Source organism: Lynx rufus, unplaced genomic scaffold (genome assembly GCF_022079265.1).
Source record: "Lynx rufus isolate CCGP_SWC_20201006 ecotype Redwood Valley unplaced genomic scaffold, mLynRuf1.p SCAF_10, whole genome shotgun sequence".
In the NCBI taxonomy this organism is placed as follows: Eukaryota; Metazoa; Chordata; class Mammalia; order Carnivora; family Felidae; genus Lynx; species Lynx rufus.
Window position 1 is genome coordinate 10,598,055 of NW_025814824.1, and position 17,331 is coordinate 10,615,385.

At 48.1% G+C, this 17,331-nt stretch overlaps 1 protein-coding gene across 6 annotated transcripts in view; it reads right to left on the reverse strand.

Moving 5' to 3' along the window:
* Window positions 1-17,331, reverse strand: part of DOCK8 (dedicator of cytokinesis 8) — a 232,989-nt gene that overhangs the window by 66,132 nt on the left and 149,526 nt on the right. For 5 of the 6 annotated variants that reach the window (XR_006966110.1, XM_047101620.1, XM_047101627.1 and 2 more), the window contains 4 exons: window positions 14,086-14,250; window positions 12,541-12,710; window positions 9,845-9,940; window positions 5,335-5,430 (listed from right to left, as the gene is read on the reverse strand). Coding sequence is in view for 5 of the 6 variants with exons in the window: in XM_047101620.1 (XP_046957576.1) it covers window positions 5,335-5,430; window positions 9,845-9,940; window positions 12,541-12,710; window positions 14,086-14,250 (527 nt within the window). In the remaining variant the exon portion in view is untranslated. The remainder of the gene's footprint in view (window positions 1-5,334; window positions 5,431-9,844; window positions 9,941-12,540; window positions 12,711-14,085; window positions 14,251-17,331) is intronic. The other variant, XM_047101599.1, reaches the window with a different exon arrangement.

Below are 17,331 nucleotides of genomic sequence, written 5' to 3' on the forward strand. Positions count from 1 at the left end.
TGAAGATGATGCCCTGGGTCAGAGCTGGAAGAAGTGGGGACAAAGACAGTTGTATGGGAAAATGTGTTCCAGTCCCAAGGGCCACAAGGGAGGACTCTCAGGCACTACCAGCAGATTTCTGTTTCTAAGAATGCAGGACCAACAACTTTCATTAGCACCGAGACAAGCAGAGATAAAAAAACAAAGAGAAGGTAAAGTAAGAAGAGAATAAGAGACAGGCTGTGTGTGTTTTATGTTTTCAGATAATACCAGGGCCAGCTTGAGGAAGGCCTACAGACTTCAAATCCTAGAGCCCAGCGTAAGAACCATGGATTCTCTTCCCTGCAGGGTCCTGCTTGGTTCAGGGCACACGGAGGTGTCTGTACCCCCAGAGTCTCACACACTTGGTGGGAGGGAGGACCAGAATGAGAGGTAGGCACTGGACCTCATTCTTGTCTGACAGCCGCGTCTCTCCCACTTTGCTCCTAACAAAGGACCTGGGAAGACAAGGCCTCTTTGTCTGAGCTGCCCCATCCTGATTTTCTTCTGGCTAACTCACCCTGGGGCACCAGGCTTTTAGAACTCACTGCTATATCCGGCTCCTTGGGGCTTGGCCACCCTACAACCGGTAAATAATTCTCACAATTCCATACTTTCAACTGATGGCCTCTTTCCAGACTGTGAGTAACTTGCCAGCTACTGTGTCCTTGGGCTCTGCACAGAAGAACATCCACTGGCGTTTCCAGGTCTGTTATTTGCAGGTGGGGTAAGGCAGGAAAATACGATCCCCCATAGTGGCCTTCATGACCCATGCACAGCAGGGGTGCCTCTGAAGAACCCGCTGGTGCAAAACTTCACGTTGTGAGTAAACTAGGTCACCCATTGACCTGTGGGTCCCCAAAGTCTGGCCCAGCGGTTTCTCAAGGGTCACGGGGATTTGTTCATTAGCAGGTGTGAGACTGGCCCCAGGCTTGTGTTCAACCCTCGGCTGCCACAGTGGCTGTTCGTTAGCCCTCGGGCATTAACGCAACTGAAGGGTGTTAAATGGCCCGCGTTGTTGGCCGAGTCTGAGGAGAGCGTTGTTGGCCGAGTCTGAGGAGACGGTCCTTTCTTTCTCTTCAGGCTTCTTAGGAAAAAAAAAACGGTTTTGGTTTTTAAATAGCTTCCTGAGCATCTATGAGGCAAATGGACACGCAATGCATGCTGGACTGGATGTCCTGTCTGAGTCTGGGATCCGTTTCCTTGCAAAGTTCTGGCAAAGTTTCCATTTGCCCCCACTCCCGCACCTACATCCATTGCTTGGTGTTCTGCGTCAGTCCCTGAACCTTGGCAAGCTGATCTCTACGGACTACGTCTCTCAGGCCTCCTTGTCCTTGGGCTTCTGCTTGGAGTTGGCAGAAGGAGGGGACCAGCAGGGAATCAGTGAGGGAGAGGACACGGAGGTCCTGTTGTATGTCTACTCTGCTGACCTCATCGGGGCCGCGGCAAGCTTCTGCTCGTGGGGACATTTCTGTAGGAATCCAGCTCCTGTCATGGGGACCCTCTGCTCTGTCTCAGCTTTGTCTTAAGTCCCAGTTGCACTGTTCCCCGCCCTTGATCCTTTAGAGACAAAGACTCTTCCCTCCGTGCCTTGCCAACCCCATGTGCTCACACCTGGCCCAGTCGCTTTGATGAGTGCTTCCCTGTGAGGCCTTCTGAGAGATGCCAAGGCCGTCCTACTGGGACCCTGGCACACTTTGGTTACAACACCCAGAGCCCCGGGTAAGAGCAGCGTCCTGGGTGATCTGCCTGTGGACCAACAGCTTCCATTGGCTCAGATCGGCAGGAGATTTCTTCCCAACTCCCTCCTCTGTTTAGCATCAGGGACTCCCAGAGGGAAGGAGGGCTAGCAACTTTAGCTTCCGCTTCCTCTCCCAGGGCCACAGAGTCCTAATCAATAAATGTGCAAGATCAAAAGCAATTTTCACCTTTTCCATGGTTCTCTGGAACCGTGGCTCCCTGCAGTTCTCCATAGCTCCCTGCAGTTAAGGGCAGTAAAGGGGTACAGACGAAGCCTTTGGCTGACCCGCAGAGCCCTCCTTATGGCCACCACAGTTCCTGCAACCCCATCTATAGACTGGGGGTGAGAGCAAACTCTGGCCTCCAGGCTGTTCGAGGACTAAATGAGACAGTGCTTAAAACGGTGCCCGGCGCATAGCTGGGAAGATGCACACTACATTTCGGATGGGATTATTTTTCCCTCCTCAGGGATGCCAGCAGTTACACGATTAGAAGAAGGACAGTCATTGTGACACCTTCTGAGAATACAGACGGAGCTCTAAGATGCCAGGTGGAGCCACTGAGCCCTCAAAAGGCTGAGTCCATTCTGGCCGGGCATGGGAGAAGCAGTGTATTCAAGGTGACTTCTGAATATAAAAGTGTCGCATGTGATTAATACATTAGGCTAAGGAAGCGTTTTGTAACTTTGAGCTTCCAAGGAGAGGCAAAGGGGCAAGAGGACTGACTTTGGACGAGAGCCCTTGAGTCTCTGGCCCTCGGGGGCTGAGCGGGCTGGGCGAACCCTGCTTCAGTCTTCGTGTCCTGTGTGTGCAATGGGGATGACTCCCCAGGGTACTTCTCACACACAGGTCTTTACTGGGGTTTCAAGGACGTATTAAGGAGCCCTTAGGGCTGCTACTGGAACCCTGACATAGCAGAGTTTGAGAACCTCATCAGAGTTTTGGCTCCCCGGTCTCGCAATTGTGCTTATAATATGTAACTACTAAATAATATCTAAGAATGACTAGGTGACATGTGTGTGTACATATGTGTGCGTGTGTATGCGTAAATGACGTGAGATATTTTTTAACGGGGATACGTTGGGACTTGGTTTGTTTGAGATTCCACAACATCGAATTTCGTTTTTGCCACCCGACTTTTCACGTGCCATCTGATAGATGAATTCGGTTTAAGATTATCTGCATGAGTTGTGTACAGATGGACGATGACCCGAGTGAATCTCCTTCACGTGGAGAAACTTGACGGCGAGTGGGGTGAGTACAGGGACGTACAGGAATGGCATGTTGGTGTTGATGCTTCTCACGCCTCGAGAGGGTTTCAAGGCCAGTTCATTTGCTGCCAGAGCACAGAGCTCGTGTCTCAGGGCTGACGTTGTTGCTACAACACTTGGAGGCTGTGGCCGCCCACCTTAATGAACTTGGCTTTTAGAACGGGAAATTGTGGTGCCGGCTGGGTACGAAGACCCTCGGCTCTGTTGACGCCTCGTGGGGCAGGGATGGTGTGGACTAGTGGATCTTCAGGGGTGCTCACAAGTCCCCCAGGGAGACAGGTTGATGTGCACTCCTGGGGTCCTCCTCTCCTTACCTCATTCAGTAGTCCTAGGGAGGGTCTCTAAAATCCGCTTCATTTTTACTAAACACCCCCTGGGAGATTCTGTTGTAAGAATTCCAGACTGGGCCTTGAAAAGATGCCTCTCTAGCAAACACCCTTCCCCAGCTAGGGGTCGGGACTCGGTGAAAAGCTCAAAGATTTGAATCCTGGATGTTTTTGTGGCACGGGCTGACTTCCTTTTAACCCGATTGCACATCTCTTCTCATTTCCTCCCCAGGATGACTTTTATTTCTGTTTCCTTTGACCCCTTGTTGTCTAATATCTATCCTATTATTCAGTACTGCTCCCTTTTTCTTAGGCTTGAACTTACATAGATAAACTAGAGCTCAGGGGGAAATCCTACCCTCTCTCTCTTAAAACAAAAATTACTGACTTAATGTCACAGCGGAAAGAACCCAGTGACTATAAAGCTAACTCTATCACTAAATCCTAATCCACTCCTAACCCTAATCCCCGAGATTGTCTGTATATACATTTTTATGTACAATTGACTCTTGAGCAACATGGGTTTGAACGGCGAGGGTCCGCTTACATGCGGATTTTTTTTTTTAATAAGTAGAGTACAGTCCTGTAAATGTATTTCCTCTTCTTCATGATTGCTTAACATTTTTTCTTTTCTCCAGCCTACTTTATTGTATGAATACAGTATATGACACACATAACGTATAAAACATGCACTGACTGTTTATGTTACTGGTAAGGCTTCCCGTCAACAGGAGGCTCTTAGTTAAGTCGTGGAGGGAGTCAAAGTTATATCTGAATTTTCATCTTGGGGGGGATGGCGTTCCTCTCCCCTACAGTGTTCACGAGTCAGCTGTGGTTGGTATCTACGCTTGTATCCCTTTTTCATTTAACATCATATCAAAATTTATCTCCATTTATCAACATTGATAAAACGGATATTCTTAGTTGCTTTCTTTTCCCTTCCAGTGATGATTCAAAAACTGGGTATTAGTATTGTTCTTTTCATGCGAAAACGAAGGACTACAGCTGTGCCTTCTGCCCTTCTAGTAGAGATCTGATAGAAGTTGGAGGGTAAACAGATTTGCAAGTTTCATTTTTTTTCTTTCCCTAATAAATATCAGTTGGTGCTTGTCTGGTAGCAAGCAGTGTGCTGGGGCTACAGAGAGGATCATAAAGACAGACCCAAATCCTAGCAGTTGGATAAGCAAGACGGAAAGACAAATATAAATCGGGATGATTGCTGGAATGGAAATAAACAGGGTGTTTGAAGAACAGCAGAGAGGAAGACATATTACAGCATAAGCGGGTCAGAAAGGCCTCTCAGGGGTGGTGACGTTTAAGCTGAACCCCGAAGAGAAGAACCCAAAATGTGCGTGCCTGGGCGGGGGCAGGGGATGGGAGGTAGGGAGGGGAGGGAGAATCTGAGAAAGGCTTTGAGGCTGGAAAGGCCACGGCGTCTTACAAGAACCAAACTGGGAACGACGTGGCTGAACGAAGAGAGGAGGATAGTATGAGCCCAGGTGAGAGACGGAGGGAAACATAATCGTATAAGGGCTTCATAAGCCATGATAAAATTTGTGCTGTATTTCCGGCACGCTGGAAATCGGTGAAGGGTTTTCAAGAGGAGGGCGACACGACCTGTTTAGAATCGGCAGCCCCCGTGCGAAATGACCGGGCCAGCCCAAAAACGAACTCGTGCAAGGAGAAAGGAATTGTAAGAAGCACCCGGCAGACGATGGCAGCTCAGCCGGGTGTGGGGTGGTGAGGACGGCGAGAAGCTACAGGCGGGAGGGACATTCTCAAGGTGGCATCGGCAAGCATGGGTAGGAAGACGGGCAGAGGAGTGAGGCAGAGTTGGATTTTAGGGAACGATCCCATATTTTCAGCAGGAGCAACTCAGGGGAAAAAACGTCAGTCCCCAACCTGGGCAACTGCGCTGCCTTTCTGCAACGTGTTTCTCACGCCCTACAGGGTAGACACACAAACACGCAAGGATCTCACCAGAAGCTCGAAGAAGAACCAGGCGTATTTGAAGACGGTTTCTCTCACCATCCCGGTACTGACCACCATCTGCAGGGCAAGCTCCTCGTGGAAATGCTGGACGAGAACCAGAGAAACCAGTCTGAGATGGCAAGGGCCTTCCACACTGACACCTCTTCTCTCTAGTGGCTTGTTAGTTACTGACGCACATGTCCTAGGTGTCCCAGACCGCAGCTGGATGGCAAGGTCAGCGCTCAGGTAACCTGACACGGAGAATCTTCTAGGCAGGTGGGAGGAGGCTGGTGGTGGTATCGTGGAAGAGGGCTAGGTCTGAAGGAATGGCCTTCGCCTGGGAGTGACCCTGCAGGTGGGGCTGAGACTGTTACTTTCCTCTCGGCCCGTGGGGCAAATTATCTGTGTGACCACGTGCAAGCCATTCCTCTCTTGGCTCTCAGTTTTCTCATCTATAAATCTGTTGGTTGCTGGCAATGGTGGTCAAAACTGGAATGTGTGTGTGTGTGGAGGGATTGTTGAGACTCGAAGACTGCTGGGTCCGCCCTCAGGGATTTGGATTTGGACCTTGTAAGTCTGGGGCCAGACCTGAGAATCTGTATTTCTAACAGGTTCCCAGGTGACGCTGGTGCTGTTGGTCCAGGGACCTCAATTCGAGAACTGTTGCCTAGGTGGTATCTAAACTCTCTTCCAGGGGTGCCTGGGTGGCTCAGTCAGTTAAGCACCTGACTCTGGCTCAGGTCAGGATCTTGTGGTTCATGGGTTCAGGCCCCGCATCGGGCTCTGTGCTGACAGCTCAGAGCTTGGAGCCTGCTTTGGATTCTATGTTTCCCTCTCTGCCCCTCCCCTGCTCTCTCTCTCTCTCTCTCAAAAATAAAATAAACATTAAAAAAATTAAGCTCTGTTCCAGATAAGACAATTCTTGTTTTTATAATCGCACTATGGCATTGTAGGAAACACGACGGGTTGGGCTTATGAGCAGATCTTCTGCATTAAACAGCGGGGAACTCAGCATTTCTCAACTCCTATGTCCCAGGGTCAGATGCTGGAAGTTCTCGGCTTTGCTCTACGTCTACGCTTCCTTTCGAGTTATCTAACTGCTCAACAGCAAACGTAGCAGGTGGTGACTGTGGCATCTTTGTACATTTCCCATTCCCTGGTTTATCTGGCTACTTATTAACGCTTTGACAACAGCTTTGCTTGGGAGGAAGTTCAAGAATAAAGGTAAGGCCACCAATTCATCTCAGTTTTCCTGAGACTTGGTCTGGAAACAGAAAAGTCCTGCATCCCAGGGAACCCTTGGTCCTGGGCAAACAGAGATGGGCGGCCACCTTAACTAATGGCAAAAATGGCATCTGCCTATTTTCATTGGATTTCGCTAATCTGGTGATCATAAAACCGAGCATAAATATAGATGAACTATTTTTTATCGTTCTGTGGGTGAGAGCTAAACTATTTGAGGGGTGCCTGGGTGGCTCAGTTGATTAAGCATCAGACTCTTGGTTTCAGCTCAGGTCTTGATCTCAGCGTCTTGAGTTTAAGCCCCACACTGGGCTCCATGCTGGGTGTGGTTGATGGGGGGTGGGAGGGAAGGGAGGGTGGGTGATGGGTATTGAGGAGGGCACCTTTTGGGATGAGCACTGGGTGTTGTGTGGAAACCAATTTGACAATAAATTTCATATATTGAAAAATAAATAAAATAAAATAAAATAAAATAAAATAAAATAAAATAAAATAAAAAGAAAACAAAAAAAACGATTTGAGCATCCTAACACCACATGCGAGGATACCAGCACAATGGCAGTTAAGTCTTCAATCCCTAAAACAAAAATTGATTATAGCAAAGGCTGCCCTTGACAAACCTTTCCAGCACCCACCCTGAACAGTGTGCAAGGAACCCAATTCACTATCTCACGGACATTAACATTTGAGAGTTAGTAAGCTAAAGGGAGACTCATGGAAAAACCCATGTGCAGATGGCTGGGTATTCTATTTATATCCTTAGCCGGTTAATGGCGATGGGTGCAAAATGCTTAGATGTTTCAGCTTGTCAGGAGGCCCCCCCTTCATTCTTCCAGGTGAGTCAAATCTTTATAATCTTAACACACGGAAAGAAGGCGTTTGTCTGCTGTTAGGAGACTGCCAGGAAGCTCACCCCCTTGAGAGCGCCAGGAGGCGGAAGGTTAATGTAGCAGGTGGTCTAAGTGTGCCTATGACGTAAGTTGGCTACGCCCAGATCTTGCCCCGGTAGGAAAGACACGCTCCGCTAGCTTCAAAGGTAACCTCTGGAAAATAGGTCAGTTTGACTGCCAGAGTCTTATGACAAGAAGAGATTAGAGGATAAGCTGCTTCTTAAAGTAATTTATGTTGCTTACCAGGCAACATTATTACAAGAACACCTTGCTCCTGACGTTACAGGAGACAGCCAAGCAGCTAAATCCTTTATTGCTGAGCTACCGAAGAAACACTGTCTCAGCTGCCCTCTGAAATGAAACGATTGGCTTCTGGTCATTGAAACCAGCAGGAACGAAGTCAAAAGAAGGCAAGTGCAAAACCAAACGCGATGGCCTGCCTTAAGGAAGCCTGGCTGCCGGCAAACCATGGCTTTTAAAAGAGGGACTTTGTGGGGCGCCTGGGTGGCTTGGTTGGTTAAGCATCCGACTTCGGCTCAGGTCATGATCTCACGGTTTGTGAGTTCGAGCCCCGCGTCGGGCTCTGGGCTGACGGCTCAGAGCCTGGAGCCTGCTTCAGATTCTGTGTCTCCCTCTCTCTCTGTCCCTCCCCTGTTCATGCTCTGTCTCTCTCTGTCTCAAAAATAAATAAACGTTAAAAAAAAAAAAAATTAAAAAAAAAAAAAAAAAGAGGGACTTTGTAACCAGTCACTGCAAAGCCCCAAGCTAAGTTTCAGAGTAGGTGCAAAAGTTATTGTCAGCACCTGACCCCATCTTTTTTCACTTCTTTGAAAAGTAACTCCTGGTACCTCTCCCCAGACATAGGGTGCCTGGACTACTGAAAAGTCTGCACCCCCAGGCGCAGGCAGCACCGCCACCCCGCCACGCTTGATCTTTCCCTCACTTGGTCCAAAGTGAGCTGAGCTGAGGCTCCTTCCCTCCTTGCATGTTTCATAAACATTCCCCGTGGCATCAGCTGTTGCAAACGGCTTACTGTGTTATCCTTCCAATCAGCATACTTAGATTTTAATAAGGGTCTTGAAAGACACTCAAGGGCTTAAGTAACTACCATAAAGGAGCAATTCTTGGGTGCCTGGCAGAGGAGAAATCCTAAGAAAGACACCCCCACCCCTTAGACCACACAGGCCGTGACTGGGGCGGGAGAATTTTTTTTATATAGGATGTTCTGGCGAGCAGTTTGTAAAGTCTCTGAACTCATAAGTAAAGCTGATTAGAATGAATTAAGTTTATTCATTATTTGAGAGAGACAGAGACAGTATGAGTGGGGGAGAGGTAGAGAGCGAGGAAGAGAAAGAATCCCAGGCAGGCTCCATGCTGTAGGCTCAGAGCCTGACGCGGGGCTTCATTTCATGAACCGTGAGATCATGACCTGAGCCAAAATCAAGAGTCGGTGCTCAACTGACTGAGCCACCCAGGCACTCCCGATTACGAAGAGTTTTGGGGCGCCTGGGTGGCTCAGTCGTTTAAGCGTCTGACTCTGGCTCAGTTCATGATCTCGCAGTGTGTGAGTTCAAGTCCCACGATGGGCTCTGTGCTGACAGCTCAGAGTCTGGAGCCTGCTTCCGATTCTGTGTCTCCCTCTCTCTGCCCTTCCCTTTGCTTGTGCTCTGTCTCTCTCTCTCTCAAAATTAAATAAATAGACATTAAAAAGATTTTTAAAAACAAATGAATTTTGAGGAAGCATTTCCTGTCATTTGATCTAGTATTGAAATAACTGATACCTAATTATTGCCATTCACTTTTGTTGAGAACCAACTGTCCTCGGCTTACCTGCTACTGAAAAAGAAACTAATGCAGTGCTTCTAAAACCGTCACCTGGGAACTTGTTAGAAATGCAAATTCTTGGGCTCCACTTCAGATCTATTGGATCAGAAACTCTGGGAGTAGGGTGCAGCCATCAGTTTTAACAAACCCTCCGGCAGGGCACCTGGGTGGCTCAGAGTATTGAGGGTCTGACTTCGGCTCAGGTCATGATCTCGCAGTTCTTGAGTTAGAGCCCCGCATCGGGCTCTGTGCTGACAGCTCAGAGCCTGGACCCTGTCTCTTTGCCCCTCCCCTGCTTGCGCTCTACCCAACCCCCCCCCCCAAATAAATAAACATTAAAAAAAAAAAACCCTCCAGGTACTTCTGAATGCATGGAAATTTGGAGAACCACTCACTGAATAGGAGACCAATTGGTCAAAAAATGGAGGATGAGGGACAGAGCTACAAAAGTGTGTGTGTGTCAGGAGGGTGAGAACGAGGGAGGAGAGCACTTTGATGGTGTCTATTATAAACCATAGTGAGAGGACACGGGCAAATTGTAGTCACACTGCCCGGCTCTGTACCTTTTTGCTGGCTGGCCTTGGGGCTGTGGTCGAACTGGGAACATCATTGTTGCCAGACCCATAGTAAGACATTCGGTTGCAGTTACGATCAGCAATCTGAAAAACACAAACCATGATGTATCTGTCCACTGACACTGGTTCACTGCACAGATGAGCCTGTGGTCTGGGAATCACAACCTCAGAACTCATTTCCAATACATTTCTGCCTTTTTTTTTCTGGTTACAAAGGAAAGACAATTGCCATAAATATAAAACGAAGCGAAGAATGTAAGGTCACATTTAATTTTATTGCTCCTGAGATAATCACTGTTAGCAGTTTAGTGTGTAGAGTGACCTATAGTTAAAGCCTCGTTAAGAACACGGGCTGCCGAACTCCCTTCCATGTTGTGACTTTATTGGGAGGGCGTGAAAAATAAAGTGTGGGAACAGCGCCTCTCTGTGGGCTAGTATGGTACTGTCGTGGGCTCTTAAAACACTGTATTTTAAAAATTGTCAAAAACCACTGTGGACAAAACGTTCTCCCCTTGCTACAACACGATTAGAAAATTCTTAACCCAATCCACATAGAAATTTAATAATTTCATTTTTATTAAGGACACCAGAATGATCAAGGCTGTCCTTGATAGCTGCAGGCTATTTCCCCTCCCTTCCCCCCAGGGGCCATCAGAAAATGCTAACGCTTAAAGGGACCTTAAATATGAGGTTGGACCATGGTGTGCTGGCAAAGGTAACAATCGGCTTCTGAGGGGGAGGAGCTGGTGTGCAGCATTTGCCTATTTCTGTGCTGTAAGTGCTTTCATCGTGGCAGATTTCAGGTTAACATAACGTCACTGAACAGAGCGTTGGGAAGAGATGTGTCCTAGCAAATCATTCTGTTGTATATCCTCCATACAAATACAACAGACACAAATGACCTCAAGAACACAGATAAGAGTAAAACGTAGCAAAATAGTGAGGAAGGGCGTTTCAATACTACCTTTCTAAAGTGGAATAATTTTGGATTTATGGACAAGTTGCAAAGGTAGTACAGAGTTCTTGTGTACCCTTCTTTGCCCAGTTCCTCTCGATGTTAGTATCTTACATAACTATGATACCTTTGTCAAAACTGAGAAATTAACATGGGCTCATGACTAGCAACTAAACCACAGATTCAGATTTTACCAGTCTTTCCGCTAACGTAGAGTTTCAGTTTTAACATGCAATCCAAGATACCATATTACATTTAGATTATTTTTTGGTTAATACAGCTTATTTAATTGTTAGTTTATATAATTTCATTTTTGACAGTGTCTGTGGTTAACATCTGGCTCAGAACATTTCAGAAATTTGACCAAATTCTGACTCTCAGAAGCCGTGGGTTGATTGTGGAAGTCAAAAAAGGTAGAATAGAAACAATTTCATATGGTGCACACTCTAGATTGTTAGAATCTTTGGTAGTGGATCTCTAGGTGTTTCTTAAATTCATCCATGGTTCAGAAACTCCACAGAGACAAGGAAAAGGAGGCCCAGGGCAGGATCAGACTTGCCCCTGACCCCTCAGTTGGGGGGATGATAGAGTTGAGACCCAATTCTGGTCTCCAAATCATTTTTCTCACAACACACTGTCTCCAGTGGGCGGGTTTTGTAAGAGAAATTATGTCAACACCTAGGAGTTTGATTTATCATAATCAGGGGAAATGAAATTACTCTAAAAGCTTATCCATAGATCCATAGATAACTGGGGAAAAAAATTCAGATGGCAGCTTTATGGAAAAACAAACAACAATACTGAATTACACACTCAGGAGTGTGAATTTCATGATTCTATCACAATTTTGAAAAAAATGTTCAGATGAGACACATTCTACAAAATATCTGACCAAGACTCCTCAAAACTGTCAAGGTCATCAAAACCAAGGGAAGCCTACAAAATTGTCCCAGCCAAGAGGTGACTGAGGAGACAGGACTACAAAATATACTGTGGTATCCCGGATGGGATCCTGGAACAGAAAAATGGCATTAGGGAAAAACGGATGAAATCTGAATAAGATATGAAACTTTAGTTAATAAAAATAATAATGGATCAACAATAGTTAATTGTGACAAATGTACGTTCCTAATGTAAAATGTTAATAAAAGAGAGACTAGGTAAGGAGTATACAAAAACTTTCTGTACTATATTCACAACAATTCTATAAATTTTCAAGTGTTACAAAATAAAAAATTGTGCCAAGAAAAAGCAAAGAATTCATGGTAGGAAAACAGGACAGCCCAAGTCATCAACCCTCTCAGGATCTCGGTTTTTGTTTATAAAACCTGGCTTCGCTCTTTGGAACTATTATATGGGGAAATCAACTTATGGATGTGAATGAATATTTAAAAACAACAATGGCAACAACACCATTCTAGTCATCTGAAAAACAATCAAAGTTACATTTGCTTCTTTGCAAACAGAATCCATGGACCCCATGCGGCTCAATCAGCTATCCCCTAAAGATTTCCCACCAGGGGCAACTAACTGAGCAGATCTTCAAATGCCAGGCTTGCCTCTGCCCGTTGGCAGAATGGTCTCGATCACTTCCAAAGCCGAATCCCTGAGAGCATCGGGCCAGCAGAGCAGGGGCAACGGTCCCGGTCGATTTCGTGCCGTTTTGCCAAGTTTCGGTGAAAAACGAAAAGAGCTCGCGTCACCTTTCAGGGTTTGACACCTTCCCTACCTTTGACGACATGATGTTCTTTACCTCCTCGTCTGCTGCACAGTGTGGCCCCGCGAGGTCTGGATTACTACTGCTCATCACCCGCGCCTGCAGCAGCTTTGAACTCACGGCGGCAGCGGATGTGCGTCCAAAGGTGTGGTAGCGAGGGTCAGGGAGGCCAGCGGGGGCGCCTGCACCCCGCCAGGTACCGACATGTCAACAGAAAGGGGATCAGAGTCACTTACGGTGCTTGAAAGGGGAAGGGAGGGAGTGGAACGAAAACCCACCTGATTAGATCTTGGAATTAGGGTCTTATATCAAATGCTGGGGGAGGTCCAAGGGGCAGTTGATAAGGTGGGAGGCAGCAGGGAGCTGGGAACACACACCTCATCCAAAGGCAGAGGCGGCTACTGAGCCAACCCCAGGGCTACTGGAGCTTCTGATGGTTCTAGACAAGCTAGAAATGTGGACTTCTAAACTTATTAATATTTACATTAAGACAGCTTTAAAAGTCCCGCGAGGTGTTCTGAGATCTGAGAATCCAAGGAATCCTCTGAGCCTCTTATCAGTTTTCACTGTGATGTGTACGTCTTCAAAAGTGATTATGTGAGTCTATGAGATATTACCAGTTCTGTAAAAACTCAGTCGAGGGGCACCTGGGTGGCTCAGGGAGTTAAGCGTCCGACTTCGGTGTAGGTCAAGATCTCATGGTTTGCGACTTCAAGCCCAGCATCGGAATCTCTGCTGTCAGCTCAGAGCCTGCTTCGGATTCTGTCTCCCTCTCTCTCTCTGCGCCTACCCTGCTCACTCTCTCTGTTTCTCAAAAATAAATAAACATTAAAAAAAAAACTTACACAAAAAACCTCAGTCGAGATTACAGGTTTACTTGCAATGAGGCTGCGTGGACTAATAAAAACGGCAAGTTTCTTTGCTAGGTAGGACCTGGAGGTTTGTAAACTTGGTAACGCTACTTTTCATATCCTGCTGACTAGAAGCACGGGGCGATTCTTACCTCTGTAACTAATTGGGAAGACCGGAGAAAGGCACCATTGTTATTTCAAAAGTTTAGTTTGGGGGAAATGAGGACAGGGATTTCTTTTCTTCATAATGAGACGTTTAGGAAGCAGTGCTCACCACGACAGTCAGACATGTGTTGTGTCCCTGGTCATTATCATCCTAGCGTCCTACATTCCTGTTGTCATTGAGCCATCTTTGAAAAGAAAAGATCCTCGCCTGCATCAGAAATTACCCACCAGGTAAAGACCAGTGAGAGTCATCCCACCGGCGGAAAAAAAGAAGTGCCTACGGTATACAAAGAGGGAGCGAGGCAGGAAGGAAGCAAGAGGGAAAGCTCTAGAAATAAACTTCTCAATTCAGCATTCACGTTCCGTTTTGTATCACTGATACAAAAATAAGTGACAAATGAACAAAACGGGTTTTACCCGGAAAATAAGTTTCCGTGGAAGAGGTGATGTTGGGCATTTTCTTATATTTTTAATTACGTGGCAGTGGGGTGGGGGTGGGGGGGGCCTGCCCACCAGATGCCCACACCGGGGGCCACGCTACCTGACTTGGGCGACTCCCTGGGCGGCTCCGGCAGGCGGAAGACGTACTGCACGTACGAGGCCAGCAAGCAGTTCCTCCCGTGCTGGTCCTTGGCCAGGTCCTTGCTGTTGTGCAGACTGTTGGCGATGGCCACGACGGACTCAAAGGCAAACTGGGAGAAGTTGGCTGAGGAACCGAGAGAAGAACGGGTGGCCTCATCATCAGTCGTTAATGAATCCAGGTGGAATGTTCTCTAGGGCTGGGTCCCCAATGGATCAGAGGTAGAATGTTCTCCGGGGCTGTGCCAAGGAGTCCTCGCTGCCGACCAGCCGAACCAGGCAGGTCACGATGCGGGCCGGGGCAGAGTGAGCGGTTTCAGGGCCACCCTCCTCCCCAGCTCTGCTTACTGGGAACGACTTGCACATTTCCTTCCCCATCTCCCCCTGTGGCCAGGACTTGAGACGGGGTCTACTGTGGCTCTTCGCAACAAAGACTTGAGACCGTCTAGACCCCCTTCCCCCTCTCAACCGTGCTGTGACCTGGTGTTACTCAGCGGGACCCGCACTGACATGAGCACTATCACCCGGGAGCCAGTTAGACATGCAGACTCTCGGGCCCCGCCCCGGACCTCCGGAGTCAGAATCCGCATTTAACAAGATGCCCAGGTGATTCTCAGGTGCGCTCGGGTCTGAGATGTGCTGTTGTAGCACGCAGATTCTTGGGGCCACAGATTAAACTAAAAAGGGAAATGTGGGGCGCCTGGGGGGCTCAGTCGGTTGAGCGTCCGACTTCGGCTCAGGTCAGGATCTCGCGGTCCGTGGGTTCGAGCCCCGCGTCGGGCTCTGTGCTGACAGCTCAGAGCTTGGAGCCTATTTCGGATTCTGTGTCTCCCTCTTTCTCTGACCCTGCCCTGTTCATACTCTGTCTCTCTCTGTCTCAAAAATAAATAAACGTTAAAAAAAATTTTTTTTTAAATAAAAATAAAAAAAAAAATAAAAAGGGAGATGTATCGTGCTGTCCTCCGTAGTGGACCCGCCCAAATGATTGATGACTGTGTACAGTCTTGTTCAGGAGCCCCAAGCCCTCCACGGTTTGGCCCCACCCTAGGTATCCAGTCTTGTACCTTTTCTGCTCAAATTCAACTCCCTTTAAAATGAGGTAGCTGTTCAGTCCCCACCGTGTGTCTGCTCTGTCTTAGCTCTGCCATTTTTCTCATGCTGTTGTCCTCACCTGGAACGTGCTCTCTGCTCCCACCGGCAAAATCCCAGCAGCCCTTCAATGATGGGCACAATCCCCCCTCCTCCACGAAGGCTCTGACACCACCCAGTACAGGGTTTCAGTGACACCGACACATAAAGTTCTTTGGCCGTTCCTAGGGGAACTCTGTCTCTCTGAGGAGGCATCCGGCCTCCCGGCATTCACCGGGGTGAAGTGCATTTCTCCTCCTTTCTTGTCTCCCCACCGTGCCTTCCATAGTGCCTGACAGATGGGTTCTGAATAAATGCTGTACCTTAAGTGCCTCCAACTATTTGGTCCCCCAGGACAGGCAGCAACTTGCTACAAAGCTCAAAACAGGTGAATGAACACTCCATCTAGTGAACAAGTCTATGTTAAATAGCTGGAACATACGGGGAACCTGGGTGGCTCTTGTCGGTTGAGCGTCTGACTCTTGATTTCGGCTCCACTCATCATCTCACGGTTTGTGAGTTCCAGCCCCGCGTGAGGCACTGAGCTGATGGCGTGCAGCCTGCTTAGGATTCTGTTCCCCTCTTTCTGCCCCTCCCTCTCTCAAAATAAATAAAAATAAACTTAAAAACACTAGCTGGAACAGACAAAGCAGGGTGCAGATATGTGGGGGCATGGGAAGAAATCTGGGAGGGGGGTGAGCTTGCCAGTTTGCAGGAATCTATCCGGAGAGGCAACAGCTCCACGAACGACACGCTGGCCTGCCTGTGACAAGGATGTCTAACCTGTGGATGCACGAAAGAAGCATCCCAGGACACGATGCACCCGAGGGATTCTTCCTGGCTCTGCAGGCTACCTGGCATGTTCTAGACTATGAGTTCGTGGCCCCTCCCTGCCAGCTCACTCACGTGCCATGGCCCAACTGTGTTACTTACTTCTCTTCTGACACTCCCAGGAAAGGGTCTTCCGATACTGTTTTCTGAACCTCTTTTTTTTTTTTTTTTTAACGTTTATTTATTTTTTGAGACAGAGAGAGAGCATGAACAGGGGAGGGGCAGAGAGAGAGGGAGACACAGAATCTGAAACAGGCTCCAGGCTCTGAGCTGTCAGCACAGAGCCCGACGCGGGGCTGGAACTCACGGACCGTGAGATCATGACCTGGGCTGAAGTCGGACGCATAACCGACCAAGCCACCCAGGCGCCCCAAACCTCTTTTTTTCTTAACCAGACATTCGGTTTTCCGCCTTTGTCTTGCGCATCTTGCTTGCACATTTTGGCCTTTTCCCCTCCGCCCCTCCTTCAAAGCCATCTCAAATACCGTCTTCTTCCTGGGACCCTCCTTCATCCTCCCAGATGGATGTTTTCACCACCCCTGCTCCGGTATTTAGCGTATGTGTCCCTATGAGGACTTCTGTCGGTCCTGCTGCTCTTTGCCATGTTGTAAGTCCCATACGCTCTTGACTGTTCCTGCAAAGCCTACAACACCTAGCAGAGGACTGGAGCATGGGTGGGACCCAAAAGACATCCGCTGGACTGGAGGGCACAAGACCACATAAGTGCAGCTGAAAACAGCCCGAACAAAGGTGCCTCACAGCTGCTGGTCTCCTGCAGGAGTCGGGGGAACCGCTGGACCCAGGTCATACCTGACATTGTCCCCAGAGGAAGTCTTACACATCGTACTTAGTGCTAACGTGTTCAAAGTAAGCATTTAAAACATACTGTAAGACAGAAAAACCACTGAGTGGTTGCTGGGGACTGAGGGGAAGGGTGAATGGGGAGTGGCTATGGATGGGTGGGGGCTTCCTAAATTTAGGGCTGATGAAAATGTTCTGGAATTAGATACCAGTGACAGTTGGGCAACTATGTGAATGTGCTAAAAATCAGTGAATTGTGGGGCTCCTGGGTGGCTCAGTCAGTTGAACGTCTGACTAGTGATTTCAGCTCAGGTCATGATCTCACGGTTCGTGAGTTGGAGCCCCGTGACGGGCTCTTTGCTGACAGTGCGGAGGCTGCTTGGGATTCTCTCTCTTTGCCCCACCCCTGCACGCTCTCTCTCTTTCTCCCACTCTATTTTTCTAAATA